The sequence below is a fragment of the Streptopelia decaocto genome, assembly GCF_964273445.1.
Source record: "Streptopelia decaocto genome assembly, chromosome: 2".
Taxonomy (NCBI): Eukaryota; Metazoa; Chordata; class Aves; order Columbiformes; family Columbidae; genus Streptopelia; species Streptopelia decaocto.
The window spans coordinates 41,786,376-41,807,201 of record NC_138655.1 but is presented as its reverse complement, the minus strand read 5'-3'; the positions used below and the strand labels follow the sequence as shown (position 1 = coordinate 41,807,201).

Below are 20,826 nucleotides of genomic sequence, written 5' to 3'. Positions count from 1 at the left end.
AAGGAGGATTCCAGCAATCTTCCTTTCATCTCCAGAAAGGGCATCGAAGCATGACAGGATATATAGGCTGCTCTGAAGAAGTTACAGTGACTAGTCCCTGCAGGGCAATCAAGGCCATGAAGAATAGGCTCGGCTTTGCCCCAGGCTAAAGGCTATTCAGATGGACTAATAAAATTAAGGCAAGGAAATGGAAACTTCCATGGAAACAAAAATCTAGGGAGCTTTTTACTATCTTGTTAGGGGAAGATTCCATCCCATTCCAGATTTTTTTTGGAAAAAAAAAAAAAAAGTCAGCACAATGCTTATTAAAGTGAGGATAAGAAAATTTAGGACATTTAATGTCTATAAGTGGAAAAAAAAAGTAGTGATCTGGACTTAAACAGACCTGCTGGATTAAGAGCAATAAGATAAAAATCTTGACCCTTCCTTTAGAAACAGTATTGGACAGAATTCAAACCGGAACATAAAAAGAAAACAGGTAACATGCTACAAGACAGAAGGGGCATAAATAACCCTTTCTTACCAAAGAAATACAACTATTTTTTTCTAGAACATTTCCCTTATTCTAGGTTTGATCCATGATCTGCTTGACATCATACCATGATGCATTTAGTTAAATTGAGAAGTACTCCTAATTCTAAAAGGGATTAGAATATAATAAAGAATTAGATGGCACTAGGAACTGGAATACTAAGAGGAGTGACATCCAGAAATACAACAGAAGGTGCAATTTGTGCACTTTGGACTAAGAATTTCCCCAATAAATGGACTTCACCAATTGAAGACCTCCCAGATGTGTTTCAGCATTTCACCAGTGCTCTCATACCCATAGATTTGGATAGAAAGGACCACCTCAGTTCAAGTGTGCTACCTGAGGAAGCCAGATACAAAGGATTCTCTGTAAATGCTTTAAGATTAAAATATCCTGTGATCTCCTGGCCAAATTAAAAAAAAAAAGAAGTTGGAACACTGAAAAATCTTGGAGGGGGTGGGGGGAAACCACACAAAAAAGAACACGTTTCTAAAGGTTATTTTTCTACTTGGTATTTTATGACAAAATTAATTCATACATAACATACCTGCGCATCATGAGAGCACAAGCTCTGTTCTCAACTCCGACACAGCTTGTGGTCCTAAAAAGACAACTCACAACTAATCTGCAGAAGCTGCCAAAGGAAAAAGCAAAAGCTTTTGGATAGAGACGAATCAACAGGGTTTCTTCTGACCCCATCACAAACTAACATTCACCAAGAAAGCATTGACCCAGTAGAACAAGTATTTGAAATTGTTGACAACCTTCATTTGTTCAGGTGCACAAAGCCATTTTTTGCGATTCTGATGAGCTATTGAAGGGAGGTTTGATGCAGTGTGGTACATCCAGGGCCCAGGCAGCCCATCTCCTCCTCAGCCTGGGCTTGTTTCTAGCAAAGTAGCTCACACTGGCCAAGACCACGATCTGGCCTCTTCTTCATCCAGCTGCAGGCCTTTGGATCTCAGATAGCTTATGGGAATAACAAACATGCACTAAGCATACAATTAGAGCATTTTCCTGACTTAGATCTAGATGTCAGTACTGTTCTTCATCCTGCTTCCCCTCCATGCCTCCTGCATTGAATTGTGACAGATTTAAATTCTTTTCACAGTTGCTGCATCTTGCAAACTTACTCAAATGTAATTCCATATAGGTTTCAGACCGAGATAAAAGTTTAAAGAAAATTCTTTCAGAAGACGCATCATAAAAAGCAAATGAAACCTCAAATGCAAAACTTAAGAGTCAGCTTATAAAGATTTCAAAGACTCAGTTTCTTTCATTATAGGAAATGAAACTGTTGCACTCTTAAAGAAACTTTCCCTCATATTCAGATGGAACCTCCCATGCTTCAGTATGTGCCCGTTGCCCCTCATCCTATTGCTGGGCATCACTGAACAGAGTCTGGTCCCATCCTCTTGACACTCACCCTTGAGAAATTTAGAAGCACTGATAAGATCCCCACTCAGCCTTCTCTTCTCCAGGCTGAAGAGACCCAGCTCTCTGTCTCTCCTCATAAGAAAGATGCTCCAGACCCCTAATCATCTTTATAGCCCTCCATTGGACTCCCTCCAGTAACTCCTTGTCCTTCTTCAACTGGGGAGCCCAGAATTGGACACAGTACTCCAGATGTGTCCTCACCAGTGCAGAGCAGAGAGGGAGGAGAACCTCCCTCAACCCGCTGGTCACACTTTCCCTAATGCACCCCAGGATACCGTTGGCCTTCTTGGCCACAAGGTCAAGTCATGGTCAACCTGTTGGCAATCAGAACTTCCAGGTCCTTCTCTGCAATGCTGCTTTCCAGCAGGTCAACCCCTAATCACAAACTCTCATCCCATAAAAAAATCTCTCTTCATTGCAACAGTGGTCAAATTTTAGTCATACACAGTGAAAATTCCAATTTCCCACCCCCCTCCCTTTTTTTTTTAAACTTGATGACAAAGTACCCAAAGCTTCCTCAGAGACTTGCATCACATGGGACTACTGATGAGATTAAGTCATGTTCTCTCTTCTCTTTTTTTTCCCTATTCTAAAAATGAACCACAGGAATATTAACTGCTTAGTGTTGCAAGTGCCTGGAGCCAGGCTCCTACATATGCAACCAGACTGTTTTCAAATGCCAATCCAATTCCATCTTTGATTTATTGATGCTTACATCTGTTTTATTATCAGGAGATACAAAAAAAAAAAAAAAAAAAACCAAAGAAAAGACTGATAGCCAAATCATTTGGCTAATATAAAGCAAATGGAACACATTTTAGAATTACACCAGACCCCTAACATTTACAAACATTTTCAATAACAAAAACACTCCATGAAACTCCATCAGTTACTGCACATTTGTTATTAAAAAACCCACCACTTGATCTCTGATCTACAGCCTGAACACTAATGTTTATACAGGATGACTATCTGAAGTGCAACAATTTTCATTAGAGGAGTTTGTTTTCTTCTCCTCAGATTTTTTAATGTAGTCCGTAACAAGAGGAAAGTACTGCCCCCCAAAAAACTCATACGATTAGGTTTATGTACAATTTTAACACTATTTTGAGATTTTGTATATATTTTAGTACTGATACTCAACATTTATCAGGCTATGGCATTTTTACAGAGCACCAAGTCAAAGCCTTATTAATTTGTCTGGAGACTTACATGGACTACTTGAGTTTCTTGGAAAGTGGCAACACTGATAACCCACTAAAAGAAGACAACAATTTTTCTAGGCTAATTATAACATGGAATTAATATCCTTTAATAACATTCTTTATTATGAGAATAAATACATAAACACAATATATTAGCCACATTTCCTCATATACATTCAGAATATAACAGGACGCTAACAGGCATAATCATCAGAACTAGTTGAACAAACCAATTTTTACTAAGCCAACAACACTGAAGGAAAGCTGGAAAGTTTATGCACTAGCAGCAGGCAAAGAACATGTGATTTCAGTGTTTCTTTGATATTAATTTAAAGACGAACATTCTGTAGTTATAAGCATGGACTGACAGAAGTGTTTAGCTCCGCGCAGTGGCTGTTTGAGGTTGTTCTGATTGCAACTGCTTTCCAAGGTATTCCCTGAAATAAAACAAAAAAAATTAGATTGAGAAACATTCTGGAGAGTGGGGAGCAGGATAGTAGTGGAAAGAGTGAAGCAGAGAAAGAAGAAAAAGCTTTAAGTTTAGAATTATTCTTTCAAATAACATCTAATAATATTCAATAGTCAACTGGAGCTGCTATGAGTACCTAAGCTTTAGGTATCCATCATTTATCCCTCTGAAAATAAGGTACGAACCCAACATCAACAAAACAGTCTGGAAAAAAGCCACAGGTAATTCTTAGAAGTCCTGGCAACTGCTACAGAACATCCACAAAGCCCACAGATTTTACTTGCTGAATATACCTATTAGAACTGTGGCAAAGTATTTAAAAGTATCTCTTCCCATAAACCAGCTGAATGAGCACAGGTAGCACCAATGGACATACTGGCAACTTAACCCATAGGCTACAAAATAGACACTGACTGAAGTACTACATGGTCAAGTTCAAAGAAAGAAAATATATCCCAGCCAGGCCCACTGTATACCAACACTTTTTTGAAGTGTTATCACCTGTATTTTGAATTGCACCAAGTCACTTATATTATACCTGTCATCTCAATGCTGGAACAGCACCACCCCCCAATTCTTAGCATTAGCCTTGAGCAACAACATCTACATCCTATGGAAAAACACTGCACAATTCTTCTGAATGTTCCCATCTGCCACTGTCTCCTGTGAAAGTAGCTCAACACTTCACAGAACCACAAAGAAGCTGAAAGAGGTCTTTAATATCTACATTGTTGCTTGTTACAGAAAATAAACTTCAATAATTGTACCACTGTATCAGCTGAAAGAGATATTTCAGGACCTGTGAAACGTAGGTGTTCTTTTTCTATTGCTGATCATACACTTAGCACCACAGGTTTTTTTTCACTACACAGGTTTTTCAACCTACACAGGTTTAAACTCTGTAGTTCAGAGAAACAATGGTCAGAATGAAGTCTTTTTTAAAAAAAAAAAGCCCTCAAAAGTATGCACTATTGCTTTATTAAAAAAAAAAAAGGCAGAATGTTCAGATCTTATTGCACATTTCAAAACCCAATTTTCAGCCTGTGTCCTGTTGAATATCTATTCCCTATGCATTACAATTCCCATCACAGAATGAAATTTAGCATCAGAACTATCACCAAGCAGCACTTTTCTCAGTTTTAAAGTTAAGTACCTAGAAAAGTAAAATTCCCACAATGTTAACTTCAAACTCCACTAGCAAAAAAAATAACACATAGTTTATATGCTGAGTCATACATTATGATTTAGCACCTTCCTTCACAGCTTTACCAGGTGTTGCTGCAGGATCGCAGTATTTTTATGCTTGGGCTGCAGTCAACAGATACGACTCTTGATTATAACAGGTAGGTTACCACCCTCAAAGTAGAGACTCCTGACAGCAAATAAGGAAATGAGCTGCTCTCTTGTGGTTTTTCAGGACTCAAGGTTGTACCACCAAAACAAACACATTTGGCAGCCACTCAAAAACACAGCCGGCAACTATGACAGGGCTTCCAAACTCACCAAACCTCTTTCCGCTCCCTCAGTGTTTTTTCTTTTTTGTTTCACGCCTATATACATGTACTTATTCTAGTATTTCTTCTGACATCCAGCCTTGAAAGCAACTGACGCTGCATACATGGCTCTGCTCACAGCATCGCAAGCCTGCAAAGTTATTTATTCTTACAGCACACATGAATTATTTTAAATATTAAATTCTTACGCAATTACTTAGAAGTCAGAAAAAAAAAATCCATTAAGCTAACAATCTGCAACAGTATAACTATTGCACAGCTTATACTGGTTCAGATACTTGCTCAAGGATTACCAAATCCAGCCACAGTGCAGCATATTCAGCAAAAATCTCTGAGAAGGCAGAGAGGTAGCATATATTGTGGGTATTTAGTGCCTTAACAGAAATATTCAACTTTTAAGGACATACAGTAGATAGCACAGCATCTTGCCTACAAGCCCTTTTATTTCAGTTGTTCATTTGCAGATGTGACGTTTAAGTTCGGAGATAAGGCAAAGCTCTTACCCCATCTCCTCACGCAGAATGAGTACCTGCAGTTCCTGCACTACGCTGCAAACCCAGGTGAAAACCCCACACTGCCCCTAACCCATCACTTCTTTAAGCCACCACCAGGGGCTGCTGAAATGCAAAAAAACTTGTCTCACCTGCTGTTACAAGTACCAGTTCATTTTCTATTTGGTTATCATTTCCAGTTGAGTGTCATTGGTTAACCTAGGACTAATTCTTGTGTGGTCTGTGCCAGATGATGGAATGGATTGGTAAGAGAATGACAGGAGGGATTTAGGCAGAGGTGAACTCCATGGAAATTTTTAAGGTACCTTGCAACAGTTCCGAGTAGCACGAACTTGGAATCAGCACTAGAAACCACGCAACAAGGAACAAGAAAGAAATTTGTCCTCCAGCGTTAATAACTACAATGTAAAGTTCATTGAGCAAAAGCCCAAGTACCTTAGAAGCTCAAATTTGCCAGTTTAGCTCTTTGGAACAAAAAGTTCTGCTTTGAGTGTTTTCCTCACACTGGTACAGAAAGGCCTTCACAAGGGTCAGTTTTAGCCCCTTTTGACTTTCTTCTACATATAACCACCCTTATTACAAAGCAGATCAGGCCTGTGCAGACAAGCTTGGACTTGCAGTTAACTGTATTCAAACATGAAATAACTGACTCAGTATAAGTTTCAAGAGCGTAAAACGTTATCTCTGTACTGCAGAAAAGCATCAAAACATGCAAGCATAGCACATCACTTTGAAGTTACTCTCTGCCCGAGGATTGGAGGAAAGCAAATGTCACTCCAGTCTTCAAAAAGGGCAAGAAGGAGGACCCGGGTAATTATAGACCGGTCAGCCTCACCTCTGTCCCTGGGAAAGTAATGGAACAGCTTGTCCTTGGTGCCATCTCAAGGCATATCAAGGATAAGAGGGTTATTAGGGGCAGTCAGCATGGCTTTACCAAGGGTAGGTCATGCTTGACCAACCTCATAGCCTTTTATGAGAATGTAACAAGGTGGATGGATGATGGCAGAGCGGTGGATGTGGTCTACCTTGACTTCAGTAAAGCCTTTGACACAGTCTCCCACAGCATCCTCACAGCTAAGTTGAGGAGGTGTGGTCTAGACAATAGAGTAGTGAGGTGGGTTGCAAACTGGCTTAGGGAGAGAAGCCAGAGAGTGTAGTCAATGGTGCGGAGTCTAGTTGGAGGCCAGTATCTAGTGGAGTGCCTCAGGGGTCAGTGCTGGGGCCAATATTATTCAATATATTCATTAACGATTTGGACGAGGGAATTGAGTGTACTATCAGCAAGTTTGCTGATGACACCAAGCTGGGAGGAGTGGCTGACACGCCGGAGGGCTGTGCTGCCATCCAGCGGGACCTGGACAGGCTGGAGAGTTGGGCGGGGAATAACCTAATGAAATTTAACAAGAGAAAGTGTAGAGTCCTGCACCTGGGCAGGAACAACCCCAGGTTCCAGTATAGGTTGGGAGATTACATATTAGAGAGCAGTGTAGGGGAAAGGGACCTGGGGGTCCTGGTGGACAACAGGATGACCATGAGCCAGCACTGTGCCCTTGTGGCCAGGAAGGCCAATGGCATCCTGGGGTGTATTAGAAGGGGGGTGGTAAGTAGATCGAGAGAGGTCCTCCTTCCCCTCTGCTCCACCCTGGTGAGACCACATCTGGAATATTGTGTCCACTTCTGGGCCCCTCAGTTCAAGAAGGACAGGGAACTGCTGGAGAGGGTCCAGCGTAGGGCAACCCAGATGATTAAGGGAGTGGAGCACCTCCCTTATGAAGAAAGGCTGAGGGAGCTAGGTCTCTTTAGTTTGGAGAAGAGGAGACTAAGGGGGGACCTTATTAATGTTTATAAATATATAAAGGGTGAGTGCCATGAGGATGGAGCCAGGCTCTTCTCGGTGGCAAACAATGATAGGACAAGGGGTAATGGGATCAAGCTGGAACACAAGAGGTTCCACTTAAATTTGAGAAGAAACTTCTTCTCAGTGAGGGTGACAGAGCACTGGAACAGGCTGCCCAGGGAAGTTGTGGAGTCTCCTTCTCTGGAGACATTCAAAACCCGCCTGGACATGTTCCTGTGCGACCTCACCTAGGTGTTCCTGCTCCAGCAGGGGGATTGGACTAGATGATCTTTTGAGGTCCCTTCCAATCCCAAACATACTGTGAAACTGTGAAACTGTGAATCTTCCATTTTTCAGATCAACAAAACTTGACATGCCCCATTCTCTCACTTCCTTGGTCATTCAGAGGTCTGACGGTGAGGCGTAAGTCATTTCCATTTGCAAATTAATATTTTCACTAATATTAGAATAACTGAGATTCCTTCCAGCCTGGAAATTTCCTCTTTTACAGGTCTAATCTTTAAACGCATGTCTTCTGAGGTATCCAAAGTGCTTTTTCCAATAAAAGGAAACAGAGGTCAATACATAAATTTGCTGCATGTCAAATGCTCATTACCATTTGTTGCTGCCTTCAGGTTACTTCAATTGGTTTTGTTGGCACGAGATACTCTGACATCCTCAAGCTGAGATATACTTACGTGTTGTGGTAATTGCAACAAATGCCTGAAAGTCATTTTTCACTTATAAGATGTGCTATGAGCTAACAGAGAGAGACACTCTGTGAAGTAAAAAGAAACAACTTGACTAAACCATGCAACTTGGTTTGAAAGTTGGTTTATACTTAATCAGAAGATTTAGCTGCCACAACGAACAGTAAGCAAAATGCCTTCAACACTGAAGAGCTTTAAGCTTGCACAGAATATTTTAGAATGACTGACATAAAATGTTTAACTGAATTTTCCTACCAAGAAATAAAATCTTTGAAGTAACACTAGTTAGAAATGAAACTATCAAAAAGTTACTTCTTTGGTGACATACTTTTTCATCGTAGCACACAAAAATGAACAATAGAGGTTAAACCACTGCCATTTGACTTTACATTTGTATGATCAAATAGCACATGTGATCCACCTCTGCACACCTCAGCTGGACTGGATATTGTAACAACATCCATCTCTTATTTCTGACCTTCGGGGCCCAACTCCCAACAGCACTGTTGCTGACAGAGCAAGAAAAAAGTAACAAATTGCACTTACTACACCAACCATGAGCAAATGTCCTTGGGCCTAACCCAGCTAGAAAACTAGCAACTGGTGGAAATAAATGCACTATGTTCTAGATGACCAGTAAGGTCATAAGTTACACATTAAATACAGAACATCTAGAATGCACCTAGCTCTTATTTTTGTGAAGTAATAGAAGGCTAGAACTAACCCCTTTAGAACGAAGCCACAAGATCACAGGTTCACAAATCTTAAAGACAGAAGATTATTCTCGCTGCTCAAATTTGGGCATTGAAGTAGTTCTGCAACGCCCTGAAAAATAATCTGCTTCTCTGTTGTTTATAGAAGGACTTGGGCTTTTAACTGTATGTGCTTTGAGTCACAACGTCCCATCCCTGCTTCATCTGTACAGATTAATATGTGTTTCTTTAAAGTAACATATGTAGGTGCTGTCAGTTTATAACTTAATTATTTTACGCTTTTGAAGTCTACATCATTAAAAACATTGCTCTGACCAGCATTAGGTTGCCAAAACCAGTTTTCAATACTAAAATGGTCAAATTGGGTATTGCCTCTGAATGCCAGCAAAGACAAGGAATAAGGAGATGATGTTTCTCACACATAGTTAAAGCACAAACTGAACAGAACACACAAAAAAATCCACACCATCATTGCCATACCAAACTCCCTCATCTGCCAACAACAGGTTTTTATCATCAGCATGGGGTGCCACGACTAACACAATTAGTTCAATTGAGATTAAGACACAGGATAATTGCCATTTAAAGACATTAAGTGATGCTAAAAACATACCTCCGCTCCTTGCTTCATCAAGTGCATGATCATTTAACATGCAAATATAACTGGAATATTTCACCTCAGCTTACCTCATCTGAAAAGCTGATAGCAGTTACTGCTTTCACAAACTCAGTTTCACCATTAAACAGAATCCCTGACAGCCCAATTTCCTCCCATTTATCCCCAACTTAAAAACCCCTAAGGAAAAGCCCGTTGAGTAGCCTGCAATGAACTACTCAAATTACTTACGAGTTAATTGTCTCCAAGTTCAGTTATTAGCAGACTAATGACAGAGCTGCATTTCAAGCAGAATGCCACTTCAGCTGCCCCACGACACTCCCTCACTTTAAGTACCACAAGTTTTCCGGAGCCTCAGCCTGGCAGAGCAAACCCTTATTTTCTCACCCTTCTCTCCATCAGCCTGCAGATGTAGGAAGAGCCTGGCTACCTCTGTCATGTGTGTCACAGATAGTAATGAAGAGTTATTCCATGCCAACTATATTAAAGGAAAAAAATTGTATTGAGTGAAATAACTGGAATTCCAAAACACATGGAACCAAGGAGAAAAATGATTGTTGCTTCCCCGGCTCTGAAGAGCAAGGTAAGCAAAACCCTGAAGTTGCTGAATAATCAATCCATTTTATGAGAAAGCAAAGCTAAATAAGCAGGCACTTGAACTGCACCGTGCAGCAGCCAGGGGACTCTGCTTTCTCTTCTCCCCACACAAACTATGAAACAGAAGAGTTCCTGAAATCAAACGCCAGATATATACAAAGAGAGATGCAGCTTCCCACATACAAACCGTGTGTCATTTCATTAGTTCAAGCTACCCGATGTCCATTCTAAAGGGAACTCCACTTTGGCAAACATGAGCCAAGGACAATGTGTCCCAGAAGCTTGTGCCAATAAGAATTAAACAAAGAGTATATTCTCTATAGAAATGACAATACGAATCTGAAGATGGCACTAACTTAAACAGATCCCTTTCATTGACACGTCTGAAGATCTGGAACCAGATGTAACTGCAATCTCTCTCAATCTCAAGTCTAAAGGTTCACAAAACACGCAAAGCAGGCAGAGAAATGTTCGTGCCATTAAAAACAAGACAAATTAGATGACTACTGTTTTTAAAAACATCACACCATTCTGTGTTAGGCATCCAGAAGAACTTTTACTACCCATGAGGTTTACGCTGCAGAAAGACCAGAGTTTTATATTTTTATTACTAGATTTTCAAGACATCAGAACACATACAAAATAAGGATGCATCCCCTACTTACAAAAGCGAAATTCAGTAACTAATCCTTCCACACTGTGATCTCTATTTAGGTGGTTTATAAAACTCAGAATGCTTCAAATACATCAAAACAGCATTGTGATTAAAAAAAAAAAGAACATACATATCACCAAACTGAAAAGCAGAGTGGAGCGCAATATACAATACTACCCCAAAATTAGGTTGCACATAACCACACATTTAGTCTCCATCTCCACACACTCAGAAATTCCACATTATTTACTAAAGTCCTCCTCAGAGGTGGAGAATGTTAAATCTGGATTTGTCCTAGTAGGTTATTTAAATGTGTAAGTTTTTCCTCTGCTATAGATGGTTCCCACAGCACAAGCGAGGGAGTAAGCAGCATAAAAATAGTATTATAACACACACAAGAGTTAAAACCCATATTCTTCAGAAGAAAAGGGGGAAAACTAGCTTTGTTTTACAGAAGATACACTGCAGGGAGAGGGGACAACAGCCTGTCTTCTACTTAAAGAACATGGAAGAATGTATTTGATAGACCCTTGTTGCCCTACGACTTTCACACTATTAGAATCATCACTGCTCAACCTTTTTAAAAGATCACATTCTGTCAAAAAATAACAGTTTGATGTACTTCCAAGTACCAAGCTTTTCAGACATAAAGGGTTGTTTTAAGTTCAAAATTAAATTAGTTGTTTGTATCTCAACATCTATGTTCCAATGTACTCAGATGTACTGATACATTTTATCTTTCTCTAAGGCAATGCCAAATTGGAAATATGAACTCATAATTAATAATCAGATTAAGAACTCCTAATTAGTATCTCCCTGCTTTATGCTTAGCATACCTAACTAGTTTGGCAAGTTATACAAAGTTGTTACATGAACACTGAAGTTTTTCAGAACTTCAGCCCTTCAGTGTCTCACTATAAAAGTTCTGTGCTCTGCAGGAAAGGCAGCAACATCCACCAGAAACTTCTGTGGCAGAACATGCCAAGACTTCAGGATTTTTGGAGTTTTTTTAGAGGAATAGTTAGAGAACTAGTTAAGAAACAACAAAAGAAACAACTCATTTCAAACGCCAATTTCAGTAATTAATGAAAGAGATACCAGCTACTGACTTTCAACTTCATCTAATCAAACAGCCCACAAGCTTCTGCTGCTCCAGGAGCTGAAGAAAAATTGTACTTACACCCTTTAAAAGGGCAACAGAAAAATAACAGTGTAGAGTAGGGGAAAGTACTAGAGCAAAGAACAACAATGAAAAAAATGGTCAGGCATGCAATTTGCAAAGCATCTGCCAATTAAGCACTTGAAACAGCAACTCTCACAACTACATCAAGCTGCTGATTCTTTCAGCTGAAATTAAGTAAATTTGCTAAAATACCTACACACATCCTCAATATTTTGAAGACTTTAGCCTAAATAACTTCAAAGATATCATTTGAGTGAATTACTTGTGCGACATTCAATCATGTAAGGTGAAGCTACTCAATTCAACTGCAACCAAAATATACAAAAAAACCACATAAAAATGTTATTCACACCTTAAAGAAATCTACTGTCTTGAATCATCTCTCCACGGCCCAATATTTCTTACTATTAGTAATATGTTAAATAATCTTCACATACCAGTTGTGAACCATCAGCTTCTGCACAGCCAGTAGCGCATTGTAACGAACTTGTTGGTCTTCATGATGCATGTGGTTCATCACCAGCTGTTTACCACCAAGTTGTTCAATCACTCTGAAAGAGAAGAGTGGAACAGTTTTTTTGACATGACTTCAGCTTTTGGGTAGCTATCTATCCATCCACTTCATGTTCAAGGCATTAAGAGGTTAAGACACATAATATTTATTTTATTAGAAGTATTTATTTCCTTACATATAAGTCTCATTTGATATGTTGCATATGCAGATCCTTCATACTACCTACTAATTTTTTTTTTATAACAATTCACAACATCAGAAAATTTTTGTACCAGACTCCTCTGTTTGTTACTCCCTACTTATTTGCATAAATTTTGAAATAAACAACAATCAAGGAAGGACAGCATTTCAGAAAGCATTACTTACTTTACTTAGCTTGCTAAAGAACTCAATAGTGGCTTGAGATGGTTGGCAGGGTACAGAGCTATCTATTATTATTTAGGAGGAGGTAGTGCCCTCCCCTCCATAAATTGATGACAATCAGGTCACTCAATTTTTTGCAAGAACAAAGCCCCAGTACAGTCCAGCACTGCCTAATCCAGAAAAAAATGCTTGTAATCACACCAACACCTATTAAACCAGCCACCTGGTACTCATCATAGTGCTTTTTGCCATTCAAACTGTACTAGAGCCTCAACTATTCTTGTACAAGATGCAGAACTGGCTGCTAACTTACCATTTCCCTACATGCAACATTTTAGTCTGTTATAAAAAACGTCTGGAGACAATTTGCAAGGAATATATAAACTGATCACTCACTGACTTGCATATGGCTTTTTACATCAGTTCTCTCACAGGTCACTGAGTAGTTAAAATGTAATATCCTGTGAAGAGGATATCATTTGCATTATTATACTTAACTCAAAGCTCTCCTGCCACTCTGAGCTTGCATTAGCTGTCTGCTTTTATTACTGTTCTTTTCATGGCCAAATTAATGCATTACTGCTACATAACACGTGATTTTGTAAACTGCAGAACAGTATAAAGACATAGCGCAGAGATTAAAAAGAATTTCTCATTTCATTTTATAAGTCAGACAAAACCATCCTGGAAACCACAGGGAATATTATTTCCCAACAGTATTAAAACATTTAAGGATGTTTCATACAAAAGGAATGCATTCAGAAAAGTTCAATTGTTTTAAGCTAGAAAATCCTTGCCAAGAATTCAAGTTACTAATAACGTAACAGATTCAAAAAAACCTTTATGCCTGCCTTAGGCTGCCTCACATTTTTAATCATGAGTTAAATATAAATCTACTGCACACAAAGACAAGACTATGAAACACAAACAATTTTTTCCTCATTACAGGACTGACTTAAACACTGAATTTTCAGGAACTGAAAAGAGGTTAAAAAAAGGCATTAAACTCCAAAGCTTCCTTACATTAGGAACACACAAGAATCAAAATGAGAAGTTAAAATCCTATCATCACAAATGGAAATGGAATGTTTCAGATGACAGTACATCACTGAAATTATGTCTGAGAATACAAAGACTCAACGAACAGCATTACCATTCCTGCATAACAGTGCCCACAGGTACAAATAACTTCCAGCTGTATGTTTCAGACCAAAAGGTAAGAAACTGTGAGGAAGATTCCCCAAGAACTCCATCCCTTCAAGTTCCAAACCTGCTCAAAACACTATTTTTAGTCCTATTTTCCCTCTCCTCAACTTCTGCCTACTTTACAGCAGTAATAGAGCCCCGTGGGCCAGTTAAAATACATGCACATCTTCTGCAGGGACTGTTCCCCATAACAGTGCACTAAGCCAAGACAGTGGCAATTCAAATAAATTTCTGGATGCTGAAAAGCCAGATGTTAACATGACACACTTAAAGGGAGAAAGAGGAAACAAAATTAAGACAAATGAGAGAAGTTTAGACTGTTATAGCAGAAAATATTAATATAAAATCAACACTACATATCTGAAGCAGACCAAGGTGAAAAAGGGAATGCAATTAAACTGTTTCTGAATCATGAGCTAAGGAAGAGAATAATTCTAGGTGTCAACCTCTCGCACATGTAAAACAAAACACATGTTCATGGCATTCAGGTGATTGAAAGTGTTGATGTTACATAGCAGTAACCCTTGAACCACATGGGAGCTGTACTGGAGCCTGATGTTTGGTCTGCATTTATTTTCAGTGACTATTTCTGCTGTTATATGGCCAGAAAATACATGTTGGTGAGCCTCATTAGAAGCCCACAGTGCTATTTGCCTTAAGAATTTGGTACAAAATGTGCAATTTTAAAGGTAAGTTAGAATTAGTTAAGCTGACGGTACTAGAGAACAGCCAAACAAAAATGTAGTATTTAGTTTAACAAATGTCTTTTGTCAGACAACAGGAAAGATTAGCCAGAACTCTAACTTTAGGCCTCTGCTTTGAACAGCAGGTAAGCTCAAGAAGTTTTAGGTTCTGCAGCCTTTGAAGGCTGAAGGACAATCCAGTTAAGAGCTGAGGATAAACACTTAAAAATATTTGAGACATTTGAATTCTCTTATTCCTCTAAACCAACAAATGGCATCCATTCTCAAAGTGAGCCACACAATGAGTGCGAAATGCCAACCAGGCGTGGGAGTAGTAAACAGCTATATATCAAAAAACAACCTGGTAATTAATGGACTATTATGGGGGGACTGAGACACAGTCCTTAGGTATTTCAAGCTTTTAGTCCTAAAGTTGTCCAAGTCATATTAAGAATACCCTGGTTTACAAAGGAAATTCTTTAAAAGAAAGAGATTGCAGCCTTTCAGTTCGTCCATTGGAACATAAAGCTAAACAAGCCAAGTCCATAAGCAGAAATCAGCTAAAGTATTAGAATTTGACATAAGAATGTGGGTTTGAACATTATGCAGGACAAGTGTAATTTGCTGATGACCACTCCTTCTGAAGGCTGGTGCACTTCTGAATAGGTTTAACACCCTGGGAGCTGAGTGGAGTTATGGTCCCACCAGCAGTACCTTTTCCCAGCTACAGACAGAGATACAGGTCCTGTTTATCTACTCATCCAGCTTCAGAGCTTTGGTCCAGCAACTGCATGGCCATACCAGCCCAAGCATATGCCACACTTGAGCACATGTGTGCAAGCTGTTTAAAGATTATGGCAAATGCCTAACAAAATAATTTCAGGCAAAGGGCAGCTCACAGCAGGAGCAGCAAGCATGAAGCCCTTCAGTTCTGGCACTTGCAGGCAGCAGTACAAGTTGCCACCTCATCGGAGGATGTCTTGCCTCCCCTCCAAACACTAGTTGTCACAAATCTCTTTTGGAAGACACAAGAGCTAGTCAGCAAACACACAGAATTGCTCAGTACAAGCAGTACACACAGACCACCTCTGACCTTTCTCAGTGGGCCTGGAAAACAGTTTGTTTTTTCCAATAATCCAAAAATATATTCAGTTCAAATTGCTTACAAGACTACAAGGACTGTGATTCTTTCTAAAGTGAACAAATCTTTCTAGTATATACACAGCATGAAGTTTCAGTCTGTTGCTCATGATTCTACTACTGTCAAGACAGCAGCCTGCACAAGAAGTGTTCACAAAATTCCCAACAAGCCTAAAGGACCATTCTCATCTTCATCATTAAAGCTTATGTAGAAACCAAAAACAGATCACTGCTTTGCTACCAAAATTAAGTCACATATCCCTATGGGTGACTAATGAGCACAATTCCTACAAAAACCAAAGGCCTCTTCATGCTCCAGTGGTCTCTTTACCTCAGAGATGCAATTATTCAAACAAACATCTTTGCTCTTAGGTTTTTAAAACAAAACAAAGCAAGAAAATACAGCAATGTCTGTCTGTATATTTTGACAGGAACTCAGGTTTACAATAAACATTAACATTTTCACCAAAATGTCTATTTGTGTAGCTAAAAGAAAACATGCTAAAATAGAAGAGTGATAACTGAATCTGTGTTAACATCACTGAAACTACTATAGCAGCTGTTTGTAAGAAAAATCTTGCCTCAGTAGTCTTTAGTGACAAAATAGACTTAAACATTGCTGAAATAGGCCATCCCTACTGTAAGTCAAATAATTATAGTCCAATAATTATAACAGAGGATGGAAAATGATATGATAATTAAATTCTTGGTAGCTCTCCTAGTCTCATCTGGTGCATGTCTTCTGCTTTAGTGTAAACAACTTATTCAATACTTCTTTAGACTGAGGTTCCCTTCACTGTTAAGAGATACTGAAATACATTCAGTCAAAAATAGAGTTTGTATTTTTTCACCTGATCTGGGTTTGTTTTTTCATCTTCCCAGTGAACTGAACTTTAGCATAACTTGCAACCCCTATGTAGCATATTTTAATACAAATAAGTAAAAAGGCCACAGGCAAAGTATACACTCTGGCTAGTCTCTTGAATAACAGCATATTGGCATTTTTCTTACCGTTTCCCACGGGGATAGTGTCGTACATATTCTCCCACATCATGAGCAGCTACAGCAAGCACTTGTGGGTCATCTGAAACCTCCAGAAGTTTTGTCAGGATTCTGGGAAAGGATTTGGAAAAAAAAAAATAATAAAAAAAAAAAATCAAAGACCCATGGCCTAAACCTGGGACTTCTGTTTGTTTGGGGTTTTCTTTGTTGGTTTTCTGGTTGCTTGGTTTGTTTGTTTTTAAATCAGATAACTTGAAATAACAAAGCCTGCAAGTATAAAGATGCTTCACAAGCCACGTAAATAGCAAAGCTAGAATAGAACTTTTTCCAAACATGCAGTTGCACTTAAAACAATGGAGATTCTGCCCTAATTAACAGAATTATTAAAAGCAATCACTACAATGAGTTTAGTGAGCTGCATCTACAAATAACTATGTTTTTAAAATGTCTTTTTTTTTTTTTTTTTTTTTTAAACACATTGGCTTCAAGACCAACAAATTTGTGATCAAGATAAGCGGTAGTAACCAAACATATAAATATTTTATAGACTTGGACAGGGGTGGGACACAAACACAAAGCCTACACAAGGCCAATAGATGCTTCTGTTATAAAACAGATCCCTGCCATGCTTGGATGCTGTTGCCAGCTCCTGCACTCAGGATCCTGGACTGTAGACACAGAAAGCAAGAGGGTCATGTTGCCCGTGACACAGCAAGGGGCTGTGATTCGCCTGCTGTCTATCAGCTGTTCCTCAGCTCTGTTTCTCCCCTTACCTTCTAACAGTAGCCTTGCTCAAGGCGGGACAAAAGGGGCAGAATTTTATGCCAAACACTGTTACACGGGGTCATTTAAAAATCAAAAAGGTACCATTAACAGTTGAGAACAAAGCAGAACATCAAGTTCTTTGGTCTGTGCAATTGTGACGTTCTCTCTGTTCAAGATCATCAACTTAATCTCAGAAACATCACTCATTCACTCAACTGTTGCAGTCTTAAAAGCAGCTCTGCCCTAACTCAAAGTCTGGGATTATGAAAGCTATACCTTGTCATTGGCTCCTGTTTCATATATTAGTTATTTTGTTAGCATGAACAGAAATACAGGGCTGTAAGAATAAGAAAATAGCTTCTCAGCTCTTAACATTGTCTGCATTTTTGAATTAAGTTAAATCAGTGTTAGTGGAAAACAGCTACCAGGAACACTGTTGTCTAGCCAGCAATGAAGGGGTGAGGGGAAAAAAATGACAGATATGAAGGTTAGGCACTGATAATCAGTTTAAAAGGTTAACCATAGAGATCACTCAAAAATTAGATTCATCTTTATTTAGTGAGATGACAAATGTGCTCTAATCACAGAAAGTTAGTAACAAGTTGAAATAGTTAGGTGAAAAATTCAGCCTGGAATTAAAAAGTAACATTCTGGTAAAATTAAATTACCACAGCCATTGCCTCCCTTGAGGCCAGAAAGATGAAGCACTTTTCGTCTCAAAAGATGTCATAATAGGGACAAGAAGTAGGTGCAGAAACTTGAACCATAACTCTAATCAGAGGACACTGAAGATGCATACAATATTGTTGAATAAGTCCAGCATCACTTGCTTAAAAAGTCAAATGGCAGACGGCAGGGAAAAAAGCAAATTCAACAGTAAGCTTAAGTATATTACAGTCAGAAAACAAGTAAGCTGGCAGAAAAGGAAAATAAAATTGTAGTTTGTTGTTTGTGGGGGTTAAGGGGGTTTTGTTTGTTTGCCGTTGTTTTGGTTTTTATTGTTTTAAATTAAGTTTTGTAGATCAGTGTCTCTGTGGCAGCACAGGCACAATAAATTTACCTAACAGTCCCAAAACCAGAAGAAATTAATATAGCAAGACATTGTAATTGCTACAGGAAATACTAAACCTCAACATCAACTTCACGCTGCAGTTGGCAGCATCTAAAATTAAGTGTATAATGCTACATACTTAGCTATATGCCCTCAGGGAGAAATTTATCAGATTGGTTTTGGTGAGGTTTCAGGGCAGACTGAAATGCACATAAAACTCAGGCTCAGCTTGCTCTTGCCATGCCTTCCAACATCTCACATGCTCCACTCGACCTCCTGATTTCTGTCAGGTCTGGCACATATTAGCAAATACTGAACAGGAAGAACACCACGTATTATCAGTTAATCACAATGCAGTTAAGTAACTAAGAGCTCCTACAAGCTATTTAAGACCCAGCCATCTTTTGAGTACATACTTTCAGAAGCCAGCAAGTCCTTGACTCCAAAAGGAAAGATGAGCTTCAGCTGCGCTTCAGCTAACAACCTACTTAACACCAAACACAGTCCCAAGACAAAATAGACAGACTGCAACATATTGCAGCAACTTGTATTTTCTGTGGAACAGTACCACAACTTTCAACCCCCAAGTATTAAGAAAGGAGTTCTTTACTTGGATCAACACCACAACACAAAACTAAGACTAAGGTATGGTATAAACATTTTAAATTACAACAATTAGTATAGCTGTTTTTCAAGTGAAAGCATTAAAAGGGTCAGCTGCACAAATTTTCATGCAAGTTAAGCTAGAGATATTCCCTCTCTCATCATCAATACATTTTGACCAGTAAGAGCAAATAAACAATTCTGCTTTTAAACAAAATGGACCATACGTGAGCAAGGATCATGCATTCTAAAAATAGAAAGATGTTCTGACTTGTTTTCATTCTAAACATTACTTTGTGTTGAAATGCAAAACCTGTATTAGTTACAGGTTCAGTTAAACACAGAAAATATTGAAGAATTATATGATTCAAGACTTGAAAACTTACTTGAGTAGTTCATAATTCTTCTCATTTAGTCTTACAGCATTCTCCCGCCAAAACTTCTCAGACTTGTGTACAGGACTCCACTCCAGCCTTCCTGACTTGAGCTCAGAACTATATTCATCGAAGGAACTGCAATACCACAATTTTAAATTAAATACTTGCTGAGCTCCTATGAGCAGAGTTTGAATAGCATGCCCAAGCCTGTCCCTGTCCCTAGAATGACAAAACTGGAGCACAGCTTACTATGACACATTTGGAAGTGAGCTCTCTGTAGAGCATGAGAACTGTTCTTTGTCTCACAGCCTTTACTCCAATTAAAACTTTGACATGAATGACAATATGCAGTTCAATTTACATACAAGAGCAAGAACTTTGAAAACTCTAGAAAAAACTTGAGTTAATCTGGACAGCAAAACGTATTCTATCAGGTAGTCTTGATCTCTAGGCTGGAGCTTCTATAACCTCCCTCTGAAGTCCTTCACCAGTTCATCAGTTCTGAAGATCACATATCCAAAGTGATGATTTATTTTCTATTCAGCCTGTAAATATTCACTTAGAACAGAAACCTTGCATATACAAACAGCACCTTTGTACATTTTACCTTATCAGCTATCATTTACGTATCATAATTCTGTATATTATTTACCCTTAGGGAAAAAAAAAAGGTTTTACCAATGCTTGCATAATGTAATTTTTTAAAAGTTTACACTGCAAAGCATACCTAAGGTCTTGCACACTCTCACCAAGCTTGTCCAGTAGAAATTTGATATCTTCACTTATGTCTTCATCATCATATTTCTGCTGATCCAAATTCTCTAGCTGCTTTAAAACTTTACACTGAATCATGGCAAGAGCATATTCTTGGCGAGTTTCTCTCTCAGTAGATTTCTCTAACAAATTCTAGGGAAATAAAATTTTATTTATTTTGTTTGTTTTTACAACATGCTATTTTGAAACCAAGCGGTATTGTTAAGGAACTCTGATTGGCACTTTTTAGTTTGGTAAGTGACAGAACTAACCACTTCCTGAAATAGCCTCTCCAAAGTACAAGTCTACCACACAGTGGCTGCTTTACACTTATATTTAGTAGCATAAATTGCCTCGGACTGGCCTTACTACACAGGAGGAGTATTCAT

General features: G+C 38.8%; 1 protein-coding gene and 1 long non-coding RNA gene across 3 annotated transcripts in view; both read right to left on the bottom strand.

The window, feature by feature from the left end:
• Nucleotides 1-2,646: 2,646 nt before the first annotated feature.
• ATP6V1H (ATPase H+ transporting V1 subunit H) overlaps nucleotides 2,647-20,826 on the bottom strand; it is a 47,791-nt gene continuing 29,611 nt past the window's right edge. For both annotated transcript variants that reach the window (XM_082046625.1, XM_082046626.1), the window contains exons 10-14: nucleotides 20,412-20,590; nucleotides 19,694-19,819; nucleotides 16,898-16,999; nucleotides 12,418-12,531; nucleotides 2,647-3,611 (exon numbers count right to left, since the gene is read on the bottom strand). In XM_082046625.1, the coding sequence (XP_081902751.1) occupies nucleotides 3,551-3,611; nucleotides 12,418-12,531; nucleotides 16,898-16,999; nucleotides 19,694-19,819; nucleotides 20,412-20,590 (582 nt within the window). In that variant the 3' untranslated portion in view covers nucleotides 2,647-3,550. The remainder of the gene's footprint in view (nucleotides 3,612-12,417; nucleotides 12,532-16,897; nucleotides 17,000-19,693; nucleotides 19,820-20,411; nucleotides 20,591-20,826) is intronic.
• LOC309436929 lies at nucleotides 3,621-12,407 on the bottom strand. Its single transcript, XR_014183437.1, has 3 exons — nucleotides 12,177-12,407; nucleotides 7,843-10,023; nucleotides 3,621-6,412 (listed from the first exon to the last, which is right to left on the bottom strand). It is a non-coding gene; the product is annotated as an uncharacterized lncRNA (long non-coding RNA).